Source organism: Megascapheus bottae, chromosome 1 (assembly GCF_031878675.1).
Source record: "Megascapheus bottae isolate mThoBot1 chromosome 1, mThoBot2.hap1, whole genome shotgun sequence".
NCBI lineage: Eukaryota > Metazoa > Chordata > Mammalia > Rodentia > Geomyidae > Megascapheus > Megascapheus bottae.
In genome coordinates this window covers 58925985-58952711 of record NC_143509.1, presented here as the reverse complement: position 1 = coordinate 58952711, position 26727 = coordinate 58925985, and the positions used below count along the sequence as shown (strand labels likewise).

The window sequence follows — 26727 nt, the reverse complement described above, 5'->3', positions numbered from 1 at the left end:
TTAATAATAAGGCACAATGTTTAATAAGGCAAAATTCACATAGAAGATTAGTTACTACAAGATTACAATGTTTTGATGTCTTGGAAGGGGTAGGAAATACTCAAAGTAGTTTAAATATTCTTTTCAAGGAATTTACCATTACAAGGGAACATTTGAAACTGATACATTAAACTATATTTTATCCAAAAAATAAAATTTTATTTGAATTATATTGCTGAATTACACTTTTTCTTTTTTGGTGGGTCCTGGGGCTTGAACTCTGGGTCTGGGCACTGTCCCTGAGCTCTTCAAAGCTGAAGGCTAGTGTTCTACCACGCTAAGCCAAGGCACCACTCCCAATTTTCTGATGGTTATCTGGGGATAAGAGGCTCATGGACTTTTGTGCCCAGACTGGCTTTGAACCACAATCTTCAGATCTCAGCCTCCTGAGCAGCTCAGCCACCAGCACCCAGCTTACACTTATGTTTTTAATGTTAGGCTTTAATTATATATCTGATTTAAAGATTTCAAATATAGAAATGAATCAGATCATAGTTACCTGACTAAAGTAAAGGTAAAATGTATTTTCAGCATCCTCTACTGAGACTTTGAAGTTCCAAGCTTTATGAATAAACTTAAAATACTGGTTATTCTAAGGGTTTTTCCCCAGTATATTTTTGTTTATCATGAATACAAAATGGGGTGAGAATGAACCAAAACTTCAGCCTAAGTCTCTATAAAACTGCTGTGAAGTACTGCTGAGGACAATACTCATTCTTAGGAACACATCAAGGTTACTCATGAAGATGAGCCAAACGAACTGGAGGTGCAGCTCAAGTGTAGAATAAGCAAAACTGGTGGAGGGATTCACTTATACATCAGTATACACAAATTAAAGATTGTCTTAATGTTTTCAATACCAACAATAGCAGTGATCCAGTTCCTTCTCCTTAGGTGACAATCGGGAAAAAAAAAAAGCAGTTTTATCTAATTTATTCATAACCAAAGGAACAAAACCAAAGCGATTTCTGGTGAATGTGGATGGTTCTTTCACCAGGCTTTCTGGTATGAGAATATATAAATAACCTTTGTAGAACTAACAGATTTTAATATATAATAGACTAAGTTCCCTTAGAGACTAATGAGCAACAGTGATTTTAGCATTCAAATCAGAATTGCCTGGTGAGTATCGGTTCAATAATGTGCACTGTTTGTTAGTCAATCTTTACTTCAATCCTTAGTAACTTTAAACCAACAAAAGGATTCTTCAAATGTTAGTATTTTCAGGTAAAAATATTAAAAACATAATCACTTTCAATCTATACTATAATAAAAAAAAGTTAGTGATAAAAGCATGCTAAGCCTCATAGTGCCAATATCTCCATCTGATGCTGCGTGGGCACTGTATATGTAGAGTTATGTATGTGCTATATAAAGGGAGTAAAGAAACATCTTTTACTGATTTTATTTCAGGGTACCTTTGCTTATGGCAGTGCCCTCTGGTAGCAGAATACTGAGGTTGCCTCCCCACAAGTTCTACACTGATACAATGGGCCCTGTTGTAGGTGGACAAATCTCTCTCCATCAGTCTTACTCCCTCAAGTTAAAGGTCAGAGATCATGAGGCTGTCACCTGAGTTTCCCCAATCCTGGGTCAAGGGATGATTTAAGGCACTTACTACTCTCTGACCACAAACAACATAGATGCATGTTTTAAAAGATTAGAACTATTATAAAAAAAAAAGCACAAAATTAAATGCATTGTTAAAAACTAAGTTTGCTGATACATACAATTTAGTGTTAAAATAGAAAACGTGATGGTCATCTACGTCCTTTCATGCAGAGGAAACTAGAACTATATATTATAGGCCATGCTGCCTAAAAGCCTACACAACAGCCTTTACTGAGGTTAAATTCCCAGCAGAACTTATAAAACTCTTAAGATTAAGTGAGGAGTAATATTGTGCCATAATAAAATCTCTCCTTTTGGATGAATGGGGGATTGTTTAGGTTTTACCCTAACACTTAAGTTTTTAACTAGTCTACTGTACATAGCTAAACTAATTTGGTGTAAATACTATAGTAAGTTTTCCCTATATGAGATCATACTAAATTTAGCAAATGTCCATTTGTTTCTTAAATATGTAAATAGGCACTGCTAAAAAATGTTTTCAAAGAGCAATTTTTTTTTCTTTCCTACAATAAAAAGGTCAACATTAACCAAGATTATTTGCTATACCACAAAAAAATCTAGGTTAATGAAGTACTGCTTTCTCCCTGTTGGAGAAGCAAAGTTGGCTGGAAGAAAACCCTATCACTTGCTGGCTTTGCTTCATTTGAGAGATGAAGACCAGCTCTCAATAACAGGTACTGAATAATTACAATAAAGGTTTTTAGATGACAGGTCATTTTATAACTTTATAAAACAATTCAGTTACCCTAAAAGGCTTTCTTAGCTTAAGATAATCCTTGGGTATGACTTGTCTCTATGCCCTTTGTTGCTAAAGATTTATTTTAAACTAGGCTTAGTGGTATACTTTGGTAATTTCAGCTACTTGGGTGGCAGAGGCAAGAGGATTACAAACTTTAGGCTATCTCAGGCAGAGGGTGAGTGAGGCCTTATCTCAAAAAAACAGCATACAAGCAAAAAAGGTCTGGGGCATATGAGCCCCTTGGTTTAAACCCAAGAACCAGAAAGAAAAAAACAAAAAGCAACAGCAACAACAAAAACTACCAACCAAACAAAAAGTAATGTTCTATGTAATTATTACTTTGACATTTACAATGTTGACAAGAACTGACTTGCAGTATTAGTCCACAATACTGTTGTTATTTTGTGTAGGCCCTCAAGCTTGAATTTAAGGCTCGGGTGCTGTCCCTGAGCTTCATTTTACTCAATGGCTAGCACTCATCACCACAGCACCACTTTGGGCTTTTTCTGAGTACTTTATTGTTCCTGCCCAGGCTGGCTTTGAACCTCTGTCCTCAGATCTCAGCTACCTGAGTAGTTAGTATTACAAACATGAGCCCACCAGTGCCTGGCTGTGGACTTTTTATTTGCATTTCTAATGACAAAAATGTTTTCCAAGTTTGTTGTACAGTCTAAAATATATTTTTAAAGTTGGCAACTTAAAAATGTTAATACCAAGATGTATAGGACAGGCACCTTCAAAACGCATTTGGAAGTAAAATACAAAGCTGAGTGAATGAGGTGGTCCACACTTATAATCCCAGCAACTGGGAGGCAGAGACGAGAAGACTCCAAGTTTGAGGCCAGTTTGCACTCCCACAATGAGACTCTTGAAAACATAACTACCTTCGTTATTACTCAAATACAGGGAATACTAAGCATAGCTGGTCTCTGTGTCAATTAGTCTCTGATACCAAATATATTACCTAACCTTCTGTTTTCTAAATAGGTAAGACTATGTCTCTAACTCAGTTTGGATTCTAGGGGTAAACACAACTACAACTGTACACTGCCTCTATTTCTATTTCAAATATCAGTATACTGCCATTATAATATATGTCTGCTGTCTGACTCAGGATCATCTTGTTTCGAGATGATCAAATCCCTTCTATCTCATCTTCTATATTTCTATAACAAGGAATATCCTAGACATTATTAGCATCCATGTAGAAAATTAAAAATAAAAGAAAAAAAAGATAAAACTAACAACTAAAATGTAGATTTCATTACAAGTTACCAAAAATAGGCCAGGCTTGGTGGTATAAGCCTGTAATCCTAGTACTTGGGAGGTAGAGACAGGAAGCTCACCAGTTAAGGACAGTCGGGGCTACATGAAGTGTCCTGGGTTGGCCTGCACAGCAAGACCCTGGCTCAAATACACAGTTAGGCTGGGGCTGTGTCTCTGGAAGAGTGCTCGCCCTGAACGAGCAAAGGCTGAAGTCCTTCTCTAGCACCTCTCCCAAACAAATACAAACAAACAGAGCTAGTAGAAACAGCTGCATACTGACCCTACATTTTAAAAACTATTATGAACTATGAAGAACTATTATGAACATTTTGTTGGCAGAACATTCACGATTAGTATACATCTACATTATATGGCACTGGTTGGAAACCATGTCTGATTCTATATATTTCTCTATATAAAGATCAAGCCGTTTACCTCCTTCATGGGAAGGTGGAAAGGGTATGTTTGGCTAAGTGCTATATTTACCTATTTATTTTACAAAAACTAATTCTTAAAAGATTACTCAAAGGCCAGTGGTAGAGTGCTTGCCTAGCATGCAGGGAGCCCAGAGTTCAATTCCTCAGTACACAGAAAAGCCAGAAGCGGTACTGTGGCTAAAGTGGCAGAGCGCTAACCTTGAGCAAAAAGTGTCTAAGGACAGTGCCCATACCCTGAGTTCAATCCCAGGACTGGCAAAAAAAAAAAAAAAAAAAAAGATTACTCAAGCTGTTACTTAGGTTAAGCTGATTGATAGTCCACAAAAAAGTAGATGCTGGGTCCTATAGTGTTATGCTGCAATCCTAGCTACTCATGAGGCTGAGATCCAGGGGAACACAGTTTGAAGCCAGAAAAAGGTCCACAAGACTCTATCCCCAATTAATCAGCAAAAAGCCAGATAGGAAGTATTGTTTAACCAGGTAAGCAACAAGCAAATGAGTAAGCATGAGGTTCTCAGTTCTATCTCAGTACTACAGATAATATGTTATTTAGAAGCATTTAAACCAGAAAAGTTTGATGCTATCAATTTGAGTGTTTTCCATTTACATTTTAGGCTTGACATAGGCACTGCCTAGTAACCTTTACTTTTCATGATTTCAGCTGCAGCCAGCTGTGGTTCAGCGGAAGACACAAGCAAAGACTGTTACTTGTATTTTACAATATACAATATAACCATTACTTCTATAGATATAGGCAGAACATTTCTAAATAATAATAAAAAAAATCTTACTACACTTTAACAAGGAGAAGGGAAGGGGACTCACTATAGCAGCGTCTCACAACTGCAGTCATGAAACTCTCATGTTTCATGAATGAACATACAAACACACACAAACCCTGAATTACCTCTATATTCTAGAATAAAAATATATACAGAAACCTAACACACATTATATCATTATAATACAAAATGGTGTGCCTGTAAGAGGTCACACCATTCTAATGCAATCTGACCTGTACATTTAGCATTGATTATGCCATTATAGGTTCTAATCTAATGATTATACATATGTTGTATACTTTACATCAACTTAGTTGTTCTACTGCTTAATTCCTATTGCACATTAAACTAGCTAATAAAAATTTGGTAATTTCCAATGGCATTAATTTGCAAAGCTACTTTTCTCCTCTACTTTAAAGATACAATAAACAATATTTTTTTGCTATTTATCAGTATTTTACTTTGTAAGTGTTCCATTTTAAAATAGTTTTAGATACTGTATGAATGTAATCTCCTGGTTTTCAACTTTGGCCTTCTTGTCATGTTTAGCTAACCACATAGTTTTTTTCTTGGGGTAATGTTTCAAAGGTAGTTTAGCATATAGCACAAAGGGGTTATATTTGCTTGTTGGATTCTAACCTTTCTCCACATAAATTAGCTTGTCCTCTACAATTTTCTGTCAAAATACACTGCTCTGTCTTATGATAAATAGACTGATCAAGATGGTGGTCTTCCATTGGGTATAAAGTGACTAGTTTAAGCAGGATCACTGCTGCACTGTACTCAAACTGACATGTTGAATTTAAACCTCTTTGTACAACTACTTAAGAAAAAAAAAGTTTTTAAAAGAGGGATCACTGCTATGTTGAAAACAAAAAAGAATTTAAGATGGCCATGAGCTTGATGTGATCCACTGAATTGTTAAAGCATATTTTAAAGGGTTCTGCATAGTGTCAGATCTAGGTTGCTCTGGCATTATTTATTACAAAAAATTCCATGTCAATTCCATATCATTGGAATGATTAAGGCACTTTAACAGTCATTCATTGCTAGATTATATAGATTAATAATAATCATACAGAAAAATGAAAAATTTCAATATCCCACTTAAATGTTACATTCTTTAGCAGGTTATTTGGTCAGAAAGGCTTAAGTCCCATGTGACTACCTATGGGCTCATATGAATAGGTCTGCCACGTAGAAACAGGGATAGTGTAAGGAGAAGAGCCTTCTGTGGCATAGTGTTCAACCCACTGCCAAGGCAGCCCTGTAACAATCACAGCCTTGATGACTCCTTACTTTTCTATCTCAGTGGCAGCAGCTGGGCCCAGGCTGCTCTTCAGAATGTACCATCCTGCTCAGAACACCGCACTCGGAGTGAAGTCTGTCTCAACACGGAACCAGACTCATTCTTGCTGGACAGGCAGATGGAATATAAACTTATCTATCAAGTATTCTTCTTGATGCTAGTCAACTTCAAGCTGTTTCTCTGCTCAGCTGTGTACTATTTCACAGGTCCCTCGATTGGGCTCAACCAAGGAGAACTTTCTGCATTCTGTGTGCAGCAACGCTAGCTTCATCCTCGGAGTCAGATTCGCTCTGGGATGTGGAGCTGTGCGAGGCAGAGCTGCAGGGAGAGGAGCACTCAGGAGAGCACAAGTAGTGCATGAGAGGGAGGCGGTACTTCCCACAGAAGTCCACGAACTTAATCTGTCTGACGCAGCAGTCAAAGTAGACTCCTAGAGAGAAGGAGACATATAAATAAACAGAGCAAGAACACTGCATGCCAACCTTCTCTTCAGCGTTCTGGAGAAATCTCACAAAGTCTCTCCTTTGGGACAACTTAAGCAGAAGTAATTGTTTCTTTAGTACTTTACAGAAATACTGAAGGGCTGAACAGTGGACAATCTGGCTACAAAGGGAAGGCCTGAAGATTTATCTTGAGATTTGGGTCCAAAGGTTAGAAAGAACACTGTGTTCTTACTTTTTTTTCCCTCTTGGGTGAGTTGGCCAGTGGCTGATGCAGATTGCAGGATACTGAACAAAACCAAATCAACACCTCTCTTAAGGATCTTAAAGAAATATATAGGAAACCTATAAAGAGGTGACTTTTAGTACTGTTCTGGAGCTTATATTATCTATAGCTGATTCTCAGATGATGTCACTTGGTCTCCAGGAAGGCCAAACTAGTACTTAGCTCTTTTGGCTGCTAATCTAGTGCTCCTGAACTGCAGCCACAGAGAAGCACAAATGTGGGTAAGGCTGAGAAAAGTACAAGCTAATGCCTCTGGCTTCAGAAGATTTTCAGTGGTCACAGTGTAACCAGACTACATAGTGTTATGGGTCTTGCTGTCTCTGAGAGGATCTCAAGCCCCACACCTAAATGCCCAATACATTATCATCTAAAGGCCCAGAATGAAAAGATATGGACTAATAAGGAGCAGAGAAATGTTATTTTCTGCTTTTTTTTTCTTGGTACTGCCATTCTAACCTTTTATGCTATATTACTTTGAAATGTTAAAAGATACACATTCTACAAGTTGGTCAGTCAACAGATTGATACCACTATAATAAAAATTGTATTAGCTTCCTGAAAACAGATGGATGATGGAATTACAATGTGCCAAATTGTACAATCCATACCTTTATCATCTACAAGACTTCAGATTACACAAACAGAAAAGACCTCACAAAATGTAAAATTACAGTTCAATAAAGTATTTCAGGGGGAAATAGTGTAACTGTTCATTTACTATAGTTCAAATTTTAAAATAGCAATTTAAGAAGCATTCCGAAAATAAGTGGCACTTCAGTACACTTACAAATTTTTTTGAGCGAGAAAAAGGAATTGATGAAGAGGTCCACATTCAGAAGAGGATGAATGCAAAGTAGAGATTTAGACCAGAAGGCCTTGGTTCCTATGTGTTTCCCGGCCACTCCAGTCCAGAGAGGGACGCCCCAGGGAACATTTAAGAACTCAATGACCCAGAGTATGCCATTATGTCCTAAACCGAAGGTACCTTTTATAACGTGTAATAATCTTTGAGGAATTTAACTCTTTGGTCTTTTTGACTTTGTAACTTTTTTTTTTGCCAGTCCTGGACCTTGAACTCAATGCCTGAGCACTGTCCTTGGACTTTTTCAAGGCTAGAGCTCTACCACTTGAGCCACAGCACTACTTCTGACTTTTTCAGTATATGTGGTACTGAGGAATTGAACCCAGGGCTTCATGTATGCTAGGCAAGCCCTTTACCACAAAGCCACATTCCTAGCCTTGTAACAGTTTTAAGATAAATTTAAGGGGAAAACTTCACCTCATTTTACTTCATGTGACATGTATTCTCAGCACTAAAACCTGTTCTGTATCTCCCATTAAAAGAGATTTCTGTTTAGTATTTTATGAGGAAGTCAAAATAAAATGAGGTACTACTCACTAGCACCTACACCCTGGCCCCTCAGGTCCTTTACAACTGACTCCAATGACCTTTCATGCTTGTTTCTCTTTACAGCCTGTGACACAGGGCTCCACATGGTTCTGCCTCCAATCTTTTCTGTGACGTGTAAAGCTTCCCACTCTGTCTCATGCCTCAAAAACCTAACAAAACCTCTCAAGGATGCCTCAGCCCAGATCAAAGCTCTGGAAAGAGATCTTTAAAAGAGCACTCTCCTTCGCTGGGAGTTTGGCCTAGTAGTAGAGTGCTTGCTAGCACGCACGAAGACCCAGGTTCGATTCCTTGGTACCATATACATAGAACAAAGTCAGAAGTGGTGCTGAGGCTCAAGTGGTAGAGCTCTAGCCTTGAGAAAGTCCAAGGACAGTGCTCAGGTCCTGAGCTCAAGGCCAGCACTGGCAGAAAAACAACAACAACAACAACAACAACAGATCACTCTCCTTTAGTTTCCCATAGTATTTTGAATTCTTTGAGAAACTTATCTTACTCTGCCCTATAACAGCCCATTTATTTCATTATTTCCAAATGTTCTGAAAAGTTTTGAAAACAGGAATGTACAAGTCCTAGGGTACAGTCATTCTGAAATGGGCATGCATTCAGACTACTCTCATCTTAAACCATTTTATAAAGGGAGCTACTACAATGCATGGTGAGTCATATAAAATGTCCTCCAAGTAAATGTGAAATGTTTCCAGACATTTAAAAAATGCTTTCCAACACTTCCATTCAATTTACCATATTTTATCATCGTATAATAGTTCCTAGACAAAATGACAGTTCTTGGATATTTTCTTGGTATGAAGCCAAAATACATTAAAAGAGCAATTTTCTAGAGAGAATCAGGAACCATGGATCATGCTTGTAATCTTAGCTGCTCATGAGGCTGATCTCTAAGAGATGACTATGATTCAAGCCAGGCTAGGCAGAGAAGTCCCAGATTCCAATCCCAAAGTAACCAGCAAAAAGGTGGACAGGAGGCATAGGTCAAACGTTCCAGTCAAAGGATGTGCAAGACCCAGAATTCAAAACTCAGTGCTGGCCAAAAAAAAACAAAAAGAACCTTATAAAAGGGAAAGAAGGAGGAAAACTAAGAGGGTGAAATGTTTTACTTTCTTTTTCTAAAAGAAATCTTAATTAAAACAACATGTAGGCCAGAAGTAATGGCTCACACTTGAAATCCTTAGCTACTCGGGAGGTCAAAATTCAGAGGATGAAAATTCAAAGACAAAATGAGGAAAAAGTTAATGAAATTTCATCTCGCTATAAATGATCAATCTCAATGGTCTCAGCTATTTGGGAGACAAAATAATACTGTGGTTCAGTCCTGAACAAGACTATCTGAAAAATAAGTGAAGCAAAAAGGAATGGAGACACTGCTCTGTGGTACAGCAATTACTTAGCAAGGGTGAAAGCCCTGAGTTCAAACATGTAGATCTTCAAATTTTGAAAATAACTGAGAAAACACAAACCCTGAACTTACTTACCTCCACATTTTGGGTTTGGGCAATTGCTGGCTGAACTCAAGTATCTAAGAAGATTCTCAGGAAGATCACAGGGAGTGTAAGAAATATTTCGAATCTTAATGGTCCGTGCAGCCAGTTCCAGGAGAGTGGGAGGGTCATAGGTTAAATCCCTAACGAACCGAACCACCAATGGATTTCCTCGTAAACTCAGCTCCTCCAAGTGAATAAGGTTGAGGATCTCTCGAGGCAGGTATGTCAGTAAATTATTGTGAAGACTGAGGGAACGAAGGGAATGCAACCTGTAAGGAAGGCAGCACAGAATCAATAGCTGGCAGCAGCATATATATTGCAAAGGTAGGAGAGATGGAGAGGGAGAGGGAGAGAGAGAGAATGAGAATGTGTGTGTGTGTGTAGGTGTGTGCATGTATGTGCACATGCTGGCTGAGGTAAATGCTAAATTTTAAGATTTGGGGGGGACATATTATATTCAAACACCTGAAGATTCATGGCACCTACAGGATTCAGACATAGTGAAACAGTTACAAAGTCTTAAAAGTTCCTTGTACTGTGTCACCAAGTCACATAAAAACCTGGGAAATCAATGCCAAATAAATACTGTATTTTTTGCTTACAGAAAACAAACTGAGCAAATATTGAGGAATACACATTTAAAAGTAGCAATAAAAGTCAGGTGCTGGTGGCTCACACCTATATTCCTGCTACTCTCTGAGGCTGAGATATGAGGATCACAGTTCAAAGCCAATGCAGGCAGGAAAGTTCATGAGACTCTTTATCTCCAAAAAACTGCTGAGAATAAGCTGGAAGAGGTACTGTGGTTTAAGCCTTAAATAAAAGTAGTTCAAGGACATCACTTAGGCCCTGAGTTCAACCTACCAGGACCTTCACAAAAATGAAAACAAACAATAAAAAATAACATTAAACAAAAAACCTGACTCACAGGAAACCTCAAAGCTAAAATTGTACCATTTGAAACCCCCTAGTTCTTTTTCCCTTCTCCCTTCTTTCCCCTCCCCCTTATTCATTTCTCTTTCTTCCTCATTGACTGAAACAGTCTCTATGTAGCCCTGGCTGCCCTTGGAACTTGAGATCCTCCTGTCTCAACCTCTCAAGATTATAATAATGCACCATATCATGCTTGGTTCCTAATTATTTTCTATGTATAAAACATGAGAGGGATGCTGGGCTCAGTGGCTCACGCCTGTAATCCTAACTACTAAGGAAGCTGAGATCTGAAGATCAAGGTTCAAAGCCAGCCCGGGCAAAAAGGATCTGAGACTTATCTCCACTTAACCTCTAGAAAATGGGAAGTGGGGCTTGGCTCAAAGGTAGGGTGGTAGTCTTGAGTTGAAGAGCTAGGGACACGGCCCAGGTCCAGGGGTAGGACGCTAGCCTTAGCTGAAGAGCTCAAGGGCAGCGCCCAGGCCGAGTTCAAGCCCCATGATCCACAAAAAACAAAACAAAACAAAACACTACCACCACCAAAAAAACCCATGAAAGGGATCAGGAGTTTGGCTTAGTGGCAGAGTGCTTGCATAGCATGCACAAAAACCCAGGTTCGATTCCTCAGTATCACATACATAAAAAAAAAGACAGAAATGATGCTATGGCTGAAGTGATAAGAGTTCTAGCCTTAAGAAAACCCAAGGATAGTGCTCAGTCCCTGAATTCAAGCACTGGCAAAAAACAAAACAAAACAAAAACATAAGAGGCTAGAATAATAGCAGCTCAAGCATGTAATCCCAGGTACTTGCAGAGAAGGGAAGATCTCTATTACAAGCCAGGTTAGGTAAAAGTTTGTGGGATACTATTTCAATAAACTGCGAGGTGATATCTGTGTGTAATCCTGGCTAGACAGGAAGCAGAGGTAGAAGAATCATGATCCAGCAAAAGCGTGAGATCCTGCCTCAAAATGACTAAAGCAAAAAAGGCTAGGGGCTTGGCTCAGGTAGGAGAACACTTGTATAGCATGCCCAAGACCCTGAATTCAATCTCCAGTATAGCCAAAAATTTAAAATGAAAAGTAAATAAAATGTGGGGAATTAAAACCATTTCTAAGCAAATATGTCAGTATTTACATGAGCTGAATGGAAACTACTCACTGTGAAAGCTGAGGAGGCACACTTTGGATTTTGTTGTCACATAATACTAAGTAGTTCAGAGAAGGCAGATTTGCTAATTCTGGTGGGATTTCTTTGATGAAGTTTCCTCCAAGATATAAACACTCCAAACTGCAAAAGAAAAGGAACAGAAACAAAAATTGAAGTAACTAAATGATAGACAAAGTAATTTACTGTGTCTATTATAATTACCACAATTCATCTATTCTACAAAGATCTGCTATGTGCCATAGTCTCTCTAGAAAAATAATCCAGTCTTTAGGGAACGGACACCATAGCTCAGCAACCAAGACCTCTGTGTCTTATAAATACATTTATCTGAATTGGGGAACGACAAATGGTGAGACAAAGGGTAAACCAATGCAACAGTGATACAAGACAGTATGTTGGAAATTAATTTTACAACTTGGGGAGGATGGGGGGGAGGGAAAGTAGAAGAAAACAAGGGAAGGGGTAATGATGTTGGACAAATGTACTCAATGCCTTATGTAACTTAACCCCTCTGTATAACATCTTTACAATAAAAAAAAATCAAGACCCAGCAATGTCAGACACTGCTCTAATTAAATACAATTCCCAATATGAAGCATTACATGATTAAAAAGGAACAAAACCAGGAGTTTGGCCTAGTGGTAGAGTGCTTGCCTAGCATGCACGAAGACCCAGGTTTGATTCCTCAGTACCACATACATAAAGCCAGAAATAGTACTGTGGCTCAAGTGGTAGAGCTCTAGCCTTGAGAAAACTCAAGGACAGTGCTCAAGCCCTGAGTTCAAGCCCCAGGATTAGTAATAATAATAACAGTAATAATAATAATGTTAGGGGCCCAAGAAGTGGCAGGAGGCCACAGGTAGGAGGATTTGTGTCCCATCAGGTTCCGGGCAAAACCAAAATAAACCAAACCAAAACAACCTTCAAAATGCTATCTAAAAATAGCCTAATCAAAAAAGGTTGAAAACATGGCTTAGTGGAAGAGCACTGTCTAGCAAGTGCAAAATCTTGAGTTCAAATCCTGTACTATCAAAATAAACTTCTTCATAACTTTGTTCTTTCTTAACCTTTAGTGAAGTCTACATTTGTTCATGTTTTTATGTGTGTACTGAGCTTGTCAAAAGCAATTCAAACAAGTTTATTTTCCTTTTTTACCGGTTAGTCTTCTTTTTTTAGAGTTGTTGGGTTTTGCTCTCCATATATAGAAACATACTGCACTAAAGTTCCTGACCACTCAAACCTTGGTGAAGTGTTCCTTAACAGCTTAAATCTTTCCTCCTTTCTCAGTCCCAAAGTGCTGGGATTACATGCATTTACCACCACACTTGACTTCACTTTAATTTTTATTTTTTTAATTGTCAGGGTAATGTATAGAGGGGTTACAGTTAAATTCCTCAGGTAGTGGGTACATTACTTCTCACACAATGGTACCCTTATGTTTTTGCCCCCCCACTTTTATTTTTGGTAGTTCTTCATTCAATTCCAGTTCCATAACTTACCAGTACAAACTTTGAGTCAGTTACTTTCTTTACCACCTTTCAGAGTAGTATGACATACACAATGCCACCCCATGTCACAGAAATGGAGGGACAAAGAGTGAACAAATGCAGCAGTAGTACTCACTAGACACCATGTTGAAAATGGGGATGGGAAGAAAAAAACTGGGAGAGCAAGGGAAGGGGTGACATTGTTCAAAAGGAAATGTACTCTTTACCTGACTTATGTACCTGTAACCTCTCTGTAATCAGCTTTATAATAACAAAAAATTTTAAAATGACTCAAGGTCTTCATACTTAAAAATATATATATATATATAGACTTTGTAAACATTCTATTCTACATGTTCATTTTTATCACTGTAATTAGTATTACTGCTTACATTGTTTTTCAATTAAAAAAAACTCAAAAAACAAAATGCCCATGTATGACTATTCTAGTGTAAACGCAACCAAGTACTGCTCAGAGGAAGCTAGCCCTGTAGGGAGGGGGGAAATGCATTTGTCTAATGATGGAGCTGTCAGTGCTCTAGGGAAGAAGGGGCAAGTGAGGGGCCATGGAGGTGATTCTCCAGATGAAGGAACTTAGTGACCAAGAAAGAGGCCCAGCTGTCCTCGAACTTACATCTTCATATTCTCAGTCTCAAATGCTTGAACCATTGGTACCTAACTTCTCTCACTCTTGAATATTAGGTCAGCTGGGCAGTATATTCTAGGACAGCTACTTATCTTTACCTTACCACCAGGAAGTTGCTATTTCATTATCACACTAAAGTCAATAGTACTACCCTTCCATTGTAGACATTCTGCATCTTTTGTTTGCTCATTAGGAGAGATGAACATTTTCCCTCTATTGGTCTGAAGTTTGACTTCCATGAGTCAAAGATCAGCTTACAAAGCTTTTTCTTTAACTGTTGAAATTTCAGCCACTATTACTTCATTATCTTCTTATCATTCTTTAATTTCTCTAGACTCCCTCTTAGATTAAACTTCAGGATCTAACCTCCTTTTCATCTCTTTTCTACTTTTCATTTGCTCTCTATGTGACATTCTAAAGGGATGCTGTGCTTTTAAATTCCCTCTTCAGCTGGTGTCACACCATTTAGTGAATTCATATAATTACAGTGGCCTCGCAGCCTTGGCACTCTTCAAGGAACCCCAAGTGGGTTCCTGAAGGCAGGAATGGAATCAAATCCTCTATCTCACTGTTTTCCATCTCAACTAAGCTTTTTACCCTTTTCCATCTCAACTAAACTTTTACCCGAACATAGTTTTGGCTGAAAACTAGTATAAATTTCTCTTTCCTTCTTCACAATTTCACAACTACACAATTCATTCTGGTCCCCAATGGCAGTTACAGAATTTATTTTTCTCTCCTTAAGAATTTCCACTTCCTCACTTTAAGGAAACATTTTGTGGTCTCCCTTTAGCACACCTGAATTGCCAACATCATCACTCTGGTGCTTTAGGGACATCAGTAAGTCAAATATCATGTGCTGACTACTAAGTGAATACACTGCGGTCACACTGACCACAAGGCAATTCACATCTAGTATGAGATGGCTCAAGACTTTGACATGCTACTCAGAATGTAGTGCAATTTTAATCTTAGGATGTATTTGTTTCTGAAATAATTCCATTTAGTATTTCTGGATCACTGCTGACTAATAAACTGAAACCAAGGAAACTAAAACCACAAATAAGGCGGGGGAACACTGTATGTATGTATGCACATGTTATGTGTGTCTATAAATACACATATGTATTCTTCATTTTGAAATGATGTACTCAAAAATCCCCTTTTGAAACAAGTGAATATAATTAGATTACCCAATCAGCATATTAAATTCATACCGTCAGTCTGATTCCTCACAGTTTTTAGACGATAATGGGGTTTGCATGTGAGGCTTTATGCTTGCTAGGCAGGTACAGTATCACTTGACCACTTGAGCCATGTTTTAAGCCCTATTTTGGATTAGTTATTCAACCAGGATTAGCCTTGGATTGCAAACCCCCTACCTATGTTTCAGAACCACAAGTCTGCACTACCAATTAAGCTTTTGGTTGAGTGTCTCATTTAAAAAATTCTTTTGGATCTCACATTTTTATTTCAACCTTTTTATTATAAAGCTACAGTTACTTAAATCAGCTACTGAGTACAGGAAGAATCATACATTTTAATATCAAATTTTCTTAAAATATTGTGGGTTGCTTGAAAGTTCTTTCTTTAAGCCAGGTGGTTCCAATCTTGTCTATTATTCTGCTATGATAGTATTAACAAGTATAGAAAGGAAAAGAGGATAAGGAAGGATTTTTCAAGGGCTTTCTAAATTGGAATTAAGACATACTTCAGATTGTTTAAGAAATAGCAGAGGGTAAGGATATGTTTTAAGATTACTTGTGTACTGTTAATATTGTTTCAAAGTCTTTTAATGGTCACCTATGTAAATGCATCTTGCCCTATTCGAACGAGCCAATTGCAAGCAGATTGTGAACATGAGTTCAAACAATCTGAGCAGAAAGGGCAGGGATTTTTCCGGATTAGGGACAAATAGGGGAGAAGCCTGCCTAATGGTACACCCTTTCTGAAGAAGTAAAATTTGCTTGATGGGACAATTCTTTATTTTTGTACCTACTATCGGTGATTCTTAAAGAGTATATTCATAACAGTGGCACCTCTACTAAATCATTTAATATTTATTGCTTGCCATAGGATTTTAAAGCACATTATTCATTCACAAGGAAACACACGACTAGATATATATCATCTGGGTCTTGACTCAAACCAAAGCCTTACAAAGGCAGATGTAGAAACAAACTGACAGCCACAAGCTACACACCCGAGTCTAAATAGGGACAAGCATTTTTATTCAAACTTTAACACATTCTATGTATCATTTCCAGTTGCCTATCTCTTTTCTAAGACACCCACCTATTATACACTAGCTTCCAAACATTCCAGGGCAGTTATTTTTAACTTCTAAGTTTTAACAAAAATCCTTGTAAGTAGCTTCTAAAACCAAATTGAACAGTAAGAGAGGCCAGCAGCAAAAAAAAAAGGACATTCTTAGAGAAAGACAGTGGAAAAGTACCAGTGACCAATTGGCTCAAACCCTCTCCCTTAACAGCTAGCACTCTGATGCCAATAAGCACTGAAGCTTTCTTTCGCTAACTTCCAATTTGTTATCCAGTGGTGATAAATTATTAAGCTCTTCCTTAAAGTCTGAGCCAAGTGAGGAATAAAAAGTCAAAATTTACAAGAAGAAACATGTCAAAATAAATATTATCCCTACCTTTTCAGCATATAAAGCAAAAGAAGTTCATATAAAAGTCAAATAAACTTATTTACTGAAGAACAGCCTCTTTTTTTTTTTTTTTTTTTTTTTTTTTTGCCAGTTGTGAGACTTGAGCTGAGGGCCTGGGCACTGTCCTTGGACTTTTCTCAAGGCTAGAGCTCTACTACTTGAGCCTCAGCACCGCTCCTGGCTTTTTGCTATGGTACCGAGGAATTGAACACAGGTCTTCGTGCATGCTAGGCAAGCCCTCTACCACTAGGCCAAACTCCTGGCCCCCAGCCTCATATTTTAATGAACAAAATCTACATTCACAATCTTCAATTCACACTGACAGTGTAATTTGCTGCAAGAACATGAAGTTAAAAAAAAAATAAGGCTTACAGTGTTCATTATTGCTATACTTTTGAAAGCAAGCTTTCAGAAACTTTATTTTATTTATTTACTAATTTATTTATTTTTGAAGATTTTTGCCACTTGGGAAAAGTATCAATAGCACAGGAAAACCACTCTGCTAACCCTGAACAGTCATTGACATCACCAAATGAAGAATGAAAACACAGCTGTTCCTTCCTGGAATAATGATGGGGTGGGAGAAAGGGCAAGTTTTTACAGATCACACATTGTGCATAACATTTAACTTTTTTTTCTTTCAGTATTGGGGCCTGAACTCTCCATCAATGCACTTGTTATTGCTCTATTACACAAGGCCACAACTCTAAACCACAAAACTAACTCTGTCACTACCTGGCCTTGAGCAAATTACTAATATGAAATCTTAGTTTCCTCATTAGTAAAAGGATCAGGTTGTTACCAAGGCTATTTCTACCTCTAGGAGATAATTCTATATTACCCTTTAGGCCTACATTCAACCAGAGCTGAGTGTTCTAAACTTTCACTGATGTCTATCAGTGAAGAGAAATAGGGGATAGAATTAAAAAGTAGAAACATGGATATAAAAAACTGCACACATTACTGAGCCAAAGACATAAAAACAATAGCCGCATAGTTGTGGGTTCAGAAAATGAGGTCAAGCAGTGGTTGACTTGGACTAATCCTCCTGCTGACATATTCAACAAAAGAAAAATCCAAACATTCTGGTTCTAGCCCTACTTTGTACTGTGGAAAAATTCATGTGTTTGATATCAGAGACCCCATGGTCAAAGTCCAATTTCACCACTTACTAGCTTTATCATGTTGAGACTTACTTTCTGTAAGCCTCTGTTTAGAAGTATGCATGCCACCTCACAGAATCGTAAGAAGTTTAAAGTATATACTGAGCACCTATGACAGGGCTCTATCTACCACAGGACATCCTAAGTATTTCATACCTAGAACATGCTAGGTGAGCACTTTATACTGCTGTGCTAAAAAGTAATTTTTTTTTTCCTTTTTCATTTGTGTCAGTTCCGAGGCTAGAACTCGGAGCCTGGACACTGTACTTGAACTTCCACTTCTAGATTTGGGGAGAGGAGGGCAAAAAGGGGGTGAGATCGATTGGGAATAAGAATCTGACTTTCCTGTTTGGGGGGGGATGTCTTTTCTATCAAAGGGTGTTACTTAAAAGTTTCTGCCTTGCCTTTGAAGTCAAAGAAGGACTGCTTAGGAAGAATTTTTGAAATGTAAGGTTTTGTCTTCACTGATTTTACCAAGACGGAATCAAGACACATTTCAGAAGACACACTTCAGATTGTTGAAGAAATAACAGTGAGTGAGGATATGTTTTGAGATTGTGTACTGTTAGCATTATTTCAAAGTCTTTAATGGCCACTTTATGTAAATGCATCTTGCCCTATTCAAACGAGCCAATTGTAAGCACATTGTGAATTTGAGCTCAACCAATATGAGCAGAGGGACAGAGCCTTCTGCATTAGGATAAATAAGGGAGCAGCCTGCCTGCCAGATTTTTGGCTGATGGTGCATCCTTCTACATAAGTAAAATTTGCCTTGCTGAGACAATTCTTTATTTTCATGTCTACCACTGTGACTCAGTGGTTCTTGGGGTGTATATTTTTAACACTGCCTCAGCTGGCTTTGAATCTCTATCCTCACATCTCAGTCTCCTAAATAGCTAGGATTACATTTACCAATGTGAGCCATGGGTGCCTGGCAGCCAGGTTGCTTTGTTAGGCCAGGTTTAGGCTTCTGGCACAATATTTTGAGTACTTCTTTCCCCAAGTCATGTAAATGCTTTCTTTGAGTTTCCCTTTGTATTGAAATACAAATGAAAAGTTTGTAAGTGCTAGAATTAAAGTGAAAGGAACCAAGAACTGTCCATTTTACCTCTAAACGTACCAACTCTTCCTTTTCATACCTTCAGTTTCAGTACACTGATAAGCCACCATTTCTTATCCTTCCAGTGTCCTCCTGACCACCACTCCTTTCATTTCCAGCCTCTTCTGACTCCACTCTTATCCATGTGCACTGAGAGCGAAATCCAAATTCCAGCAGCCTTCAATGGGATGTGGCTAAATTGGCCCAAACTTCTATTTACCTCCTTCACTCTTGTTCACTTCCTATTTCACAGTCCACCTTTCAGAAGTGGTAGTTCCTCTCCTTGCCTTAGGCTTTTACATGCCGTTCTTTGTACCTAGATTGATTTCTACCACCTTAACACCATAATTATACTCTTCCTTCAAAAGCTCAATTCAAATGTCACTTACTCTAGGACCAAATCAGGTCAAGCTCCTCTTATTTTGTCCCAAGTCATTCTGCAAGTCTTCACAGAACTTACAGCCACTGTAATTAAATATGAGACTAACTGTTATTTAATGTCTGTCTCCTCTGCTTGTATCTAGGCTCCACAAAGATGGAATCACATGGTCTACCTTGCAGTTCCCAGCACCTAGGATAGAGCCAGACAGGCAATTATTCAGATAAACTGCTTCATTTTGCAGATTAGGAAACAGCCCTAAGGAAGTATCTGATAACTTGCCTCAGGCTGGGAAGCCAAGAGTTCTGATTCCCCAGATCAGTGTTCCTTTCACTACACCTAACCTGGAGGTTTCTCCAGCTCTAACAACCTTGTTTATCTTTGAACACTTAGTAAGGAGGTGAAACTATTACAGATCTAAGATATTTCTTCACTGTTTCTACTGCCCAGCCTCTAGTATCTAGTACCTCTATTTCACCCTTCCATTAAATTCAACGAACACTTACTGAATAATCAGTCTAGTAGGCAAAACAGTTCCTGTAGAGAAGGCACTGAATTTAACAGTGAGGCACATGTGGTACACAAGTATTTTAGCACAATTTTACAGGGAGTAAAGGTTTTTGAGTAATGGATAGGAGTTTGCCAGGTGAAATTAAACACTCCAGGAAAAAGGACCCGTGCATGTACTGAGTCTACATGCATTCAGAAGCTCTGTCCCTGTGCCTACGTGCGCCGGAACCTGCAAACAGTTTCCCCTACATGCTGGGAAAATGCATGGCTAACTCCATAACAGGTACTGTTGGAGATACAGGAGAAAGCAAGAACTACGTAGGTCAGAGCAAAAAGCATGCACTTTGATCTACAAGAATGGAAAAACCAAGGAAGGCTTCTGAGCAAGGAAGTGATGACCTTAGATTTACATCCGTTAATAAGTACCGCTCGGTTCAGCTCACTCCTGGGATTCAACAAAGACAGGAAACAAAAAGGGAAGGAAAAAAAAAACAAACCTTCCTGGGCAGTCTGCACAGGGCCAAATACTGTGACATGGTGGATATCTGTAGTTAGTTTTCTTTTCTTTCTTATTTTTGGCAAATCCTAGGGCTTAAACTCAGGGCCAAGATGCTGTCCAAGAGTCAGTTCTCTCTCTCCCTCTCCCCCCCCCCCGCTCCCCCCCTCCCTCTCCGTCTCTGACTCACTCAAGGTTAGCGCTTTATCAATTAAACTACAGCTCCTCTTCAGGGTTTTTTTTTGGGGGGGGGGCGTTTAACTGGAGATTTATTATCAAGTCTCACGAACTTTCCTGCTCGAGAAACCTTGGAAGCGCGATCCTCAGATCTCACGACTCCTGAGTAGCTGGGATTCCGGGCGCTAGCCACTGGCGCCCGGCTGCCATCTTACAAGAGATCTTTAATGCAATTCGTGGAGCTCCCCGGCAGGGCTCGAACACGCCATGACCAGTTAGGCGTCAAATGCTCGGCAGCCCCCCCCCCCCCCCGGCCAGGGCACACACCCGACCCCCATCGGGGAGTGTCTCGCTCACCTCTGCAGGTTCTCGATCTCGGCCGGGATGCTCTGCAGCTGGTTGCCGCCCAGGCTGAGGGTGTGCAGCGCGCGCAGCTGCAGCAGCTCGGGCGGCAGCTCCTGGAAGCAGTTGCCGCTGAGGTTGAGCACCTGGAGGCTGCGACAGAGCGGCGAGCGCGCCAGGCCCTTGGGCAGCGCGCCGGGCCCGCCGAGCCGGTTGTTGCGGGCCAGCAGCGTGCGCAGGCCGCTCAGCGCCAGCAGCTCGGGCCCGAGCGCCGTCAGCGCGTTGCCGCTCACGTCCAGCAGCTGCAGGTGCGGGAAGCCGCTGCCCAGGGCTCGCGGCAGCGACGCCAGACGGTTGTGGGGCAGCAGCAGCCGCAGCAGCGCCTCCCGGGAGCCGCGCCGCTTCTCGCCGCGCGCCTCCAGTTCCGACTCCAGCGTCTCGGTGGACACGCTGAGGCGGGACCAGTTCAGCTCGGCCTCTCCGGCCGCGGCCACCGCCGCTCCGGCCTCCTCCATCCTGGAGGCCAGGCCAGGCCGCGCCGCGCCGCGCCGCGCGTGACCACCCGCGGACCCAGCCCCTCCCCCCTCCCTCCCTCCCTCCCTCCCCGGAGCTCCGGGACGCCCCGGAACCTAAGAAGAAGGCTGCGGCGGAAGTGGCGCGGGAGGAGCGCTAGCCTCGCGCTCACGTCAGCCAAGTCACGCGACGCCGGCCCGAGGTCAGAGGTGCGCGCGCAGCTCAGGATGGGGGTTGGGCCGCTCGGCTCACGTGGCACGTCTGCGGCGCGGCGGGGAGGCGGGAGCGGGAGGTCCGCGCGGGGCCGCCCGCTGTCCTCTGAAGGGGCCTGGAGCGAGCGAGCGGCCACCCCTTTATAGTCCCGGCTGCCCGGTGACCCGGCCCCGGCCGCCTAGGCAAACAGCCGGAGGACGGCTGGGCTGTCGGTGGAGATGGGGGGAGAGAGGGGGGACCAAGTCCGCCGGGGCGTGGGGAGCACAGCCTGCCAACCGCGGCCTGCGCCGTCCCAAGTCCCCTTCCCAAGTGGGGAGGAAATCCGAGCCCCGCAGCCGGTTAGCAACCTTGAGCCGCCCCCCGGGGCAAGGATTTGACTCGGATTTCCTTCGTCCCGTCCACAAAACGTGGATGGTGCCTTTCCCTTTTCCCCGCTCAGGCGTGACAAAAGTAAAAAATAATCAACCTCCCAGCCCCCCCCCCCCCCCCCCAGCGAGGTCTCCATTAACAGACTACGAATGCCAAAAAGAAAAACCAGGAGGGGGTGGGGAGTTAAATGGAGTTACTTCTTTAGTTTTAGATAGCTCAGGTTAATTCGGTCGATTTCACAGCTGGGAGAGCAAGCGTGGAGCTCTGTGCACTGCGTTTGAAAACTGCAAGTCAACTGGGAAAAAAATCCTAAGGCTTTCCACGTAGGGATTCGAAACGTATTTTTTTCATCCTTGTCTCCTCATCGTCTTAGAGTACGGTTTTTTTTTTGTGTGTGTGTATGTGTGATGAAAAGGCACTCGTAGAAATAGTTTACTACGTTATTTAGAAAGTAAGTGGCATATGTCATCAGTGAGCATTCAATTGCTTTTTTCCTTTTTTAAAAAAGTTAACTTTTCTTCTCATTTCCATGAGAAACTTCATGCCGCTTACTCCACAGCCAAATTTTAATTTTTGATAAAGTTGTAGTCCTGGGGAAATTTTCTTTTGTCAGTTTAACAGATGAGAGGTGGAATGTTTTTTAAAGCCTACAAGAGATAGGCCTCAGAAGAAAAAACAGAATTTCAGCTCACACAAATTGCAGGTAGTAAGGTAAACTGATAAGCCAAATCCAGCTGAATAGCCCAGGGTGACTAACAAATGAGGTAGTACACACTTTTAAAAGGGTGAAGAAATGGCTGGGAATGTGGCTTTATGGTAGAGTGCTTGTCTCCCCCGCAGGAAGCCCTCGGTTTGATCCCTCAGTACTACATAAGCAGAAAAAGCCAGCGGTGGCTCTGGGGACTCATGTGGCCATGAATAAAAGAAGCTCAGGGACAGTGCCTAGGCACTGAGTTCAAGCGCCAGGACTGGCAAATATAACTAGAGACTTAAAGACAGGACACTTAATGTTTCCTTATAAGAAACAAAAAGGAGACACACCAGTCAGAAAGCAGTCTTGAACTCCAGTTCTCCCTACCTTTACCCCAAGATCAATCTCTGAAAAGAGGATGATGGTTGAGATGGACTGACTTCTAGAGGCATGGTTCTGCTACCTGCTTTCTTTCTCTCCCATGTTTCTTTTCTAATAAACTCTCAACATTATGTATGTTCTCTTCTTGCCTGAATTATTCTCTTATAGACAGAAGGACCCAAGTCAATTTACCTGCCCTAAATTTCTGTTAATGTATCTGTCTACAGACAAAGATTTTGAAAGGGTCTTTTTAAAAAATGGGCCTTATTTTGGACTAAACATTCTAGTGGTAGCCCCAATAAATACATATATACTAAATAACAATTTTGTGCTTAAGATGCATACCTGTAATTGAAAAATAAAGTGACAGAAATGCAAAGTGAGAATTTTAAATGCAGTAAGGAAAAGTTAAGATTACAAATTGGAAAGCAATAGCTTCAATAAAAGAAAATGAAATTACATGGTGAATAAATCCACAGGCTAGACAGAAACTTCACACTACATAGAACAAAAGAAAGGAAATTGAAAAGTAAAGAAATGGGTAATTTGACAAGTTCTTTGTGTGTGTGTCAGTGTGTGTCAGTCCTGGAACTTGAACTCAGTGCCTGGGCATTTTTCTTGAACTTTCTCTACTACTTGAGCCATAGTACCTCTTTTGATTTTTTCTGTGTGTGTGGTACCAAGGAATCAAACCCAGGGCTTTGTGCATGCTAGGCAAGCACTCTCATTAGGCCACACTCCTGGCCCAATCTGACAATTTCCAAGTCTACTACTTGCAGAGCTGTAGTGGGAGCTATCAGTAAAGACTCCAACAATCTACTTGTTGGATTTAGGGTACATGTAAAAAAATAATAACCAAATAGCTAAAATGACTGTCAGAAGCAGTGTGGCTCACTTTTAAACCTAGCTATTCAGGAGTCTAAGAGCCAAGGACCACAGTTGCAAAACCAGTCTGGGTAGGAAAGTCGGTGAGATTCTTAATCTTGAGTAAACTACTCAGAAAAAAAAAAGGTAGTAGTGCTGTGGATAAAGTGGTAGAGTGCTAGCCTTGAGCTCAGAGAGGCTCAGGGAGAGTGCCAAGGTCCTGAGTTCAAGCTCTAGGACTGACCAGGAAAAAAAAAAGCAGCCTTGGTAGTTTGAAGCTATTGACAGGGAATCTAAACTTCAGTGTAAAATACTTATGTCATGCTCAATTAGAGTGGGTTATTATGTATATAGAATGGTTTTCTTCATTTATGTATTTTTCCTTTGTACCAACACACACCATCAAAAGCATGATTCCTGCAAATAATTTGAACAGAATGTATTAGTGTGTTTTAGTAATTGCCATATTTTTAAAAACTAGATTGAATGAATGGAAAGGATCTGAAGAGAAATTGCCTTTTTCATCATTTCATTTCTAGGGCCTAACACCTACTTCATAGTAAGTACTTTTGCACCTCCTTTAAGGAAGATGTGGGGGAAGTACCACGTTTGAACTCAGGGCCAACTAGTGCTGCACTATTTGAACCATCCTTCTCGCTCTTTTTTTTTATTTTTGTTTTAGTTTGTGGATTTTGCCAGGCTAGTCTCAGTGTTCATCTTTACTCTGCCTTCCAGAGAAGCTTAGATTATGGGCATGTGCCACCATATCTTTTGAACAAGTGAATATATTTGGGACTATAGTTGAAAAAGGATTCATATTTATCAAACATTTATCAGAAACTTGAAATTAATTTTATTTATCATATCAGATAAAATTACATTCCAAGTCATTTTAAATTTCATGTAATTTGTAAAGAGGAACCATTTTTTTGTTTGTTTGACACACATTCTCACTGTCTATCCCAGGCTGTCCTTGAACACATATCCTCCTGTTTCAGCTTCCTAAATGTGTACAAACATATACCATCATACCTGGCTCAACTTTTATAATTCTCATTTTAGAGGTGAGGTAACTCAAACCCCAAAATGTGAAGTAATTATCTTAAATGACGCAGACAGTGACAGGCAGGGCATAATTTGTGAGTCATCTTTGTGACTCCAAAGGCCATGATCTTTCAATTACATCACACTGCTCTCTTGCACTCTTTAGTGACTATTTTTTTAGCAGTTAGATAAGATATTGGTAAATAGTTGACAATATTTACAAGTGGCCTTTAGACTTGTAATAGTCATTCTTACCATGAAGATGCCTCATTTTTAGTGTATTCTTTGTGTCATAAACTTTATCACTTTCACTAAAATCTGAAAACAAAAGGCTTAGAGATTGTAGGTTTTGTGATCATGAGACACAAAACTAGAGTACAACACAATCAAAAGGGATCTGAATCAAACAAAATTTGGGCAGCGTTGCTTATATATTAGATGATCCTGCTCCAGGACCACAGTTGATTTGATCCATGTTGGACATTTAACTGAGGTGAGCCTATCTGCAGACTGCTTGGTGGTCTATCATATATAAAGCGCTGTCCAGATGAAGAGAGGCAGGATGTGTGTGTGTGCATATGTTCTCTAAGAACATATCACAGTTGGTAGCAGATCAGAAAGAGACATGCTGTTGAATTTTGTCACTTGCAGAACATAAATGTGAAACATGTCTGCCTCACACCCAGAAGGACTTTCAGTTGTCATGAAGGTCAGCTAGTTTAATGAGAGAGTCTCCTAATTACTCATGATAACAAACTTTCTCTCTGAGCCACTGCATTTGCTTCTCTCTTTGATACAGACAGATTAATATGGGTCTAAATTAAGTAGCATTACTAACCCTTCAGTGGACTTCAAGCCATCAAGTCAGCTTGGAGAGTGCTGGAACGTGAGAAATGGAAGAGCCGTGATGGTTTGTGGGTCCTCACGGGGTGGGTGAGGACTGTCTGTTACTAGTTTAATGTGATATGGCCTACCAGGGGAGGAATGGAGCCCTGGAGAGTGGGAAGACAGAGTTGATGATGTAATAAACCAACTAGGAAAATAATTATGAATTACAAGGAACTGGGAAAGAACATGCCATTCCACTCACTTATCAGAACTTTACCATTAAACAGTGCTTAGTCAAATTATGCATCATCTCTAGTAAGAAAAAAGAGAACAAATAAACAGCCTGTCTTTCAATCATTCTTTCTAGGCTTCCTCCCCTTAGGAGCTCTGTTTATCATGGCATACCAAAGACATGGAAGGGACTCAGCAAGTAGTGAAATGAAATAAATGCATGAATAATTTTTGACATACCAAACTTAGGCCCTATTGACCTATTGTCTGCATATTCACTCACAAACAATAATTCACAAACATCTAGTGTGTGTATAAAACATTGGAAAGTGTAAGTATTATATATACATAATAGTGTATATATACCTATATATGTGTTTATACTATATGCATTCAATATAACTCACAAATATATACATTGGAAAAAGTAAATATTCTGCCCTGCAAAGGCTGTCCTGGACATGCCGGCACCACAGACACAGCTGCCTTGCTGTACCTGTGACATCAGGGCAGAGAACAAGTGGCTATTTCTACACTCAGTGTTCAGAAGCCAGTGAGCACTAAGAATGGTTTATAGCCTGACATTTTGTGGCCTTATACAGCAGTGACACCAGACAGAACTTTTGGTTTTCATTTGTATGATTAGGAAGACATCAAAGGTACTGGCAACATAACTGCTGGGGTAAG

At 40.2% G+C, this 26727-nt stretch overlaps 1 protein-coding gene and 1 non-coding gene across 2 annotated transcripts; one reads left to right on the top strand and one right to left on the bottom strand.

Moving 5' to 3' along the window:
* On the bottom strand, positions 1–21475 carry Lrrc58 (leucine rich repeat containing 58). Its single transcript, XM_090345654.1, has 4 exons — positions 20922–21475; positions 11931–12059; positions 9832–10109; positions 1–6634 (listed from the first exon to the last, which is right to left on the bottom strand). Exons 1-4 carry the CDS (start codon positions 21419–21421, stop codon positions 6426–6428), a joined length of 1116 nt encoding a protein of 371 aa, XP_090201780.1. The 5' UTR covers positions 21422–21475; the 3' UTR covers positions 1–6425.
* A 5014-nt stretch (positions 21476–26489) lies between these two features.
* Positions 26490–26627, top strand: LOC150069277 (small nucleolar RNA SNORA43). The gene has a single exon (XR_016538581.1). It is a non-coding gene; the product is annotated as a small nucleolar RNA SNORA43 (small nucleolar RNA).
* Positions 26628–26727: the final 100 nt, after the last annotated feature.

Bases quoted from the DNA above. Each gene is read 5' to 3' on its own strand.
- Lrrc58 (XM_090345654.1), bottom strand. From the start codon at position 21,421: ATGGAGGAGGCCGGAGCGGCGGTGGCCGCGGCCGGAGAGGCCGAGCTG. The intron at 10,110-11,930 runs GTGAGTAGTTTC...CCTTCCTTACAG, and splicing joins GTGCCTCCTCAGCTTTCACA to GTTGCATTCCCTTCGTTCCC. The intron at 6,635-9,831 runs GTAAGTAAGTTC...CCTTCTCTCTAG, and splicing joins CCCAAACCCAAAATGTGGAG to GAGTCTACTTTGACTGCTGC.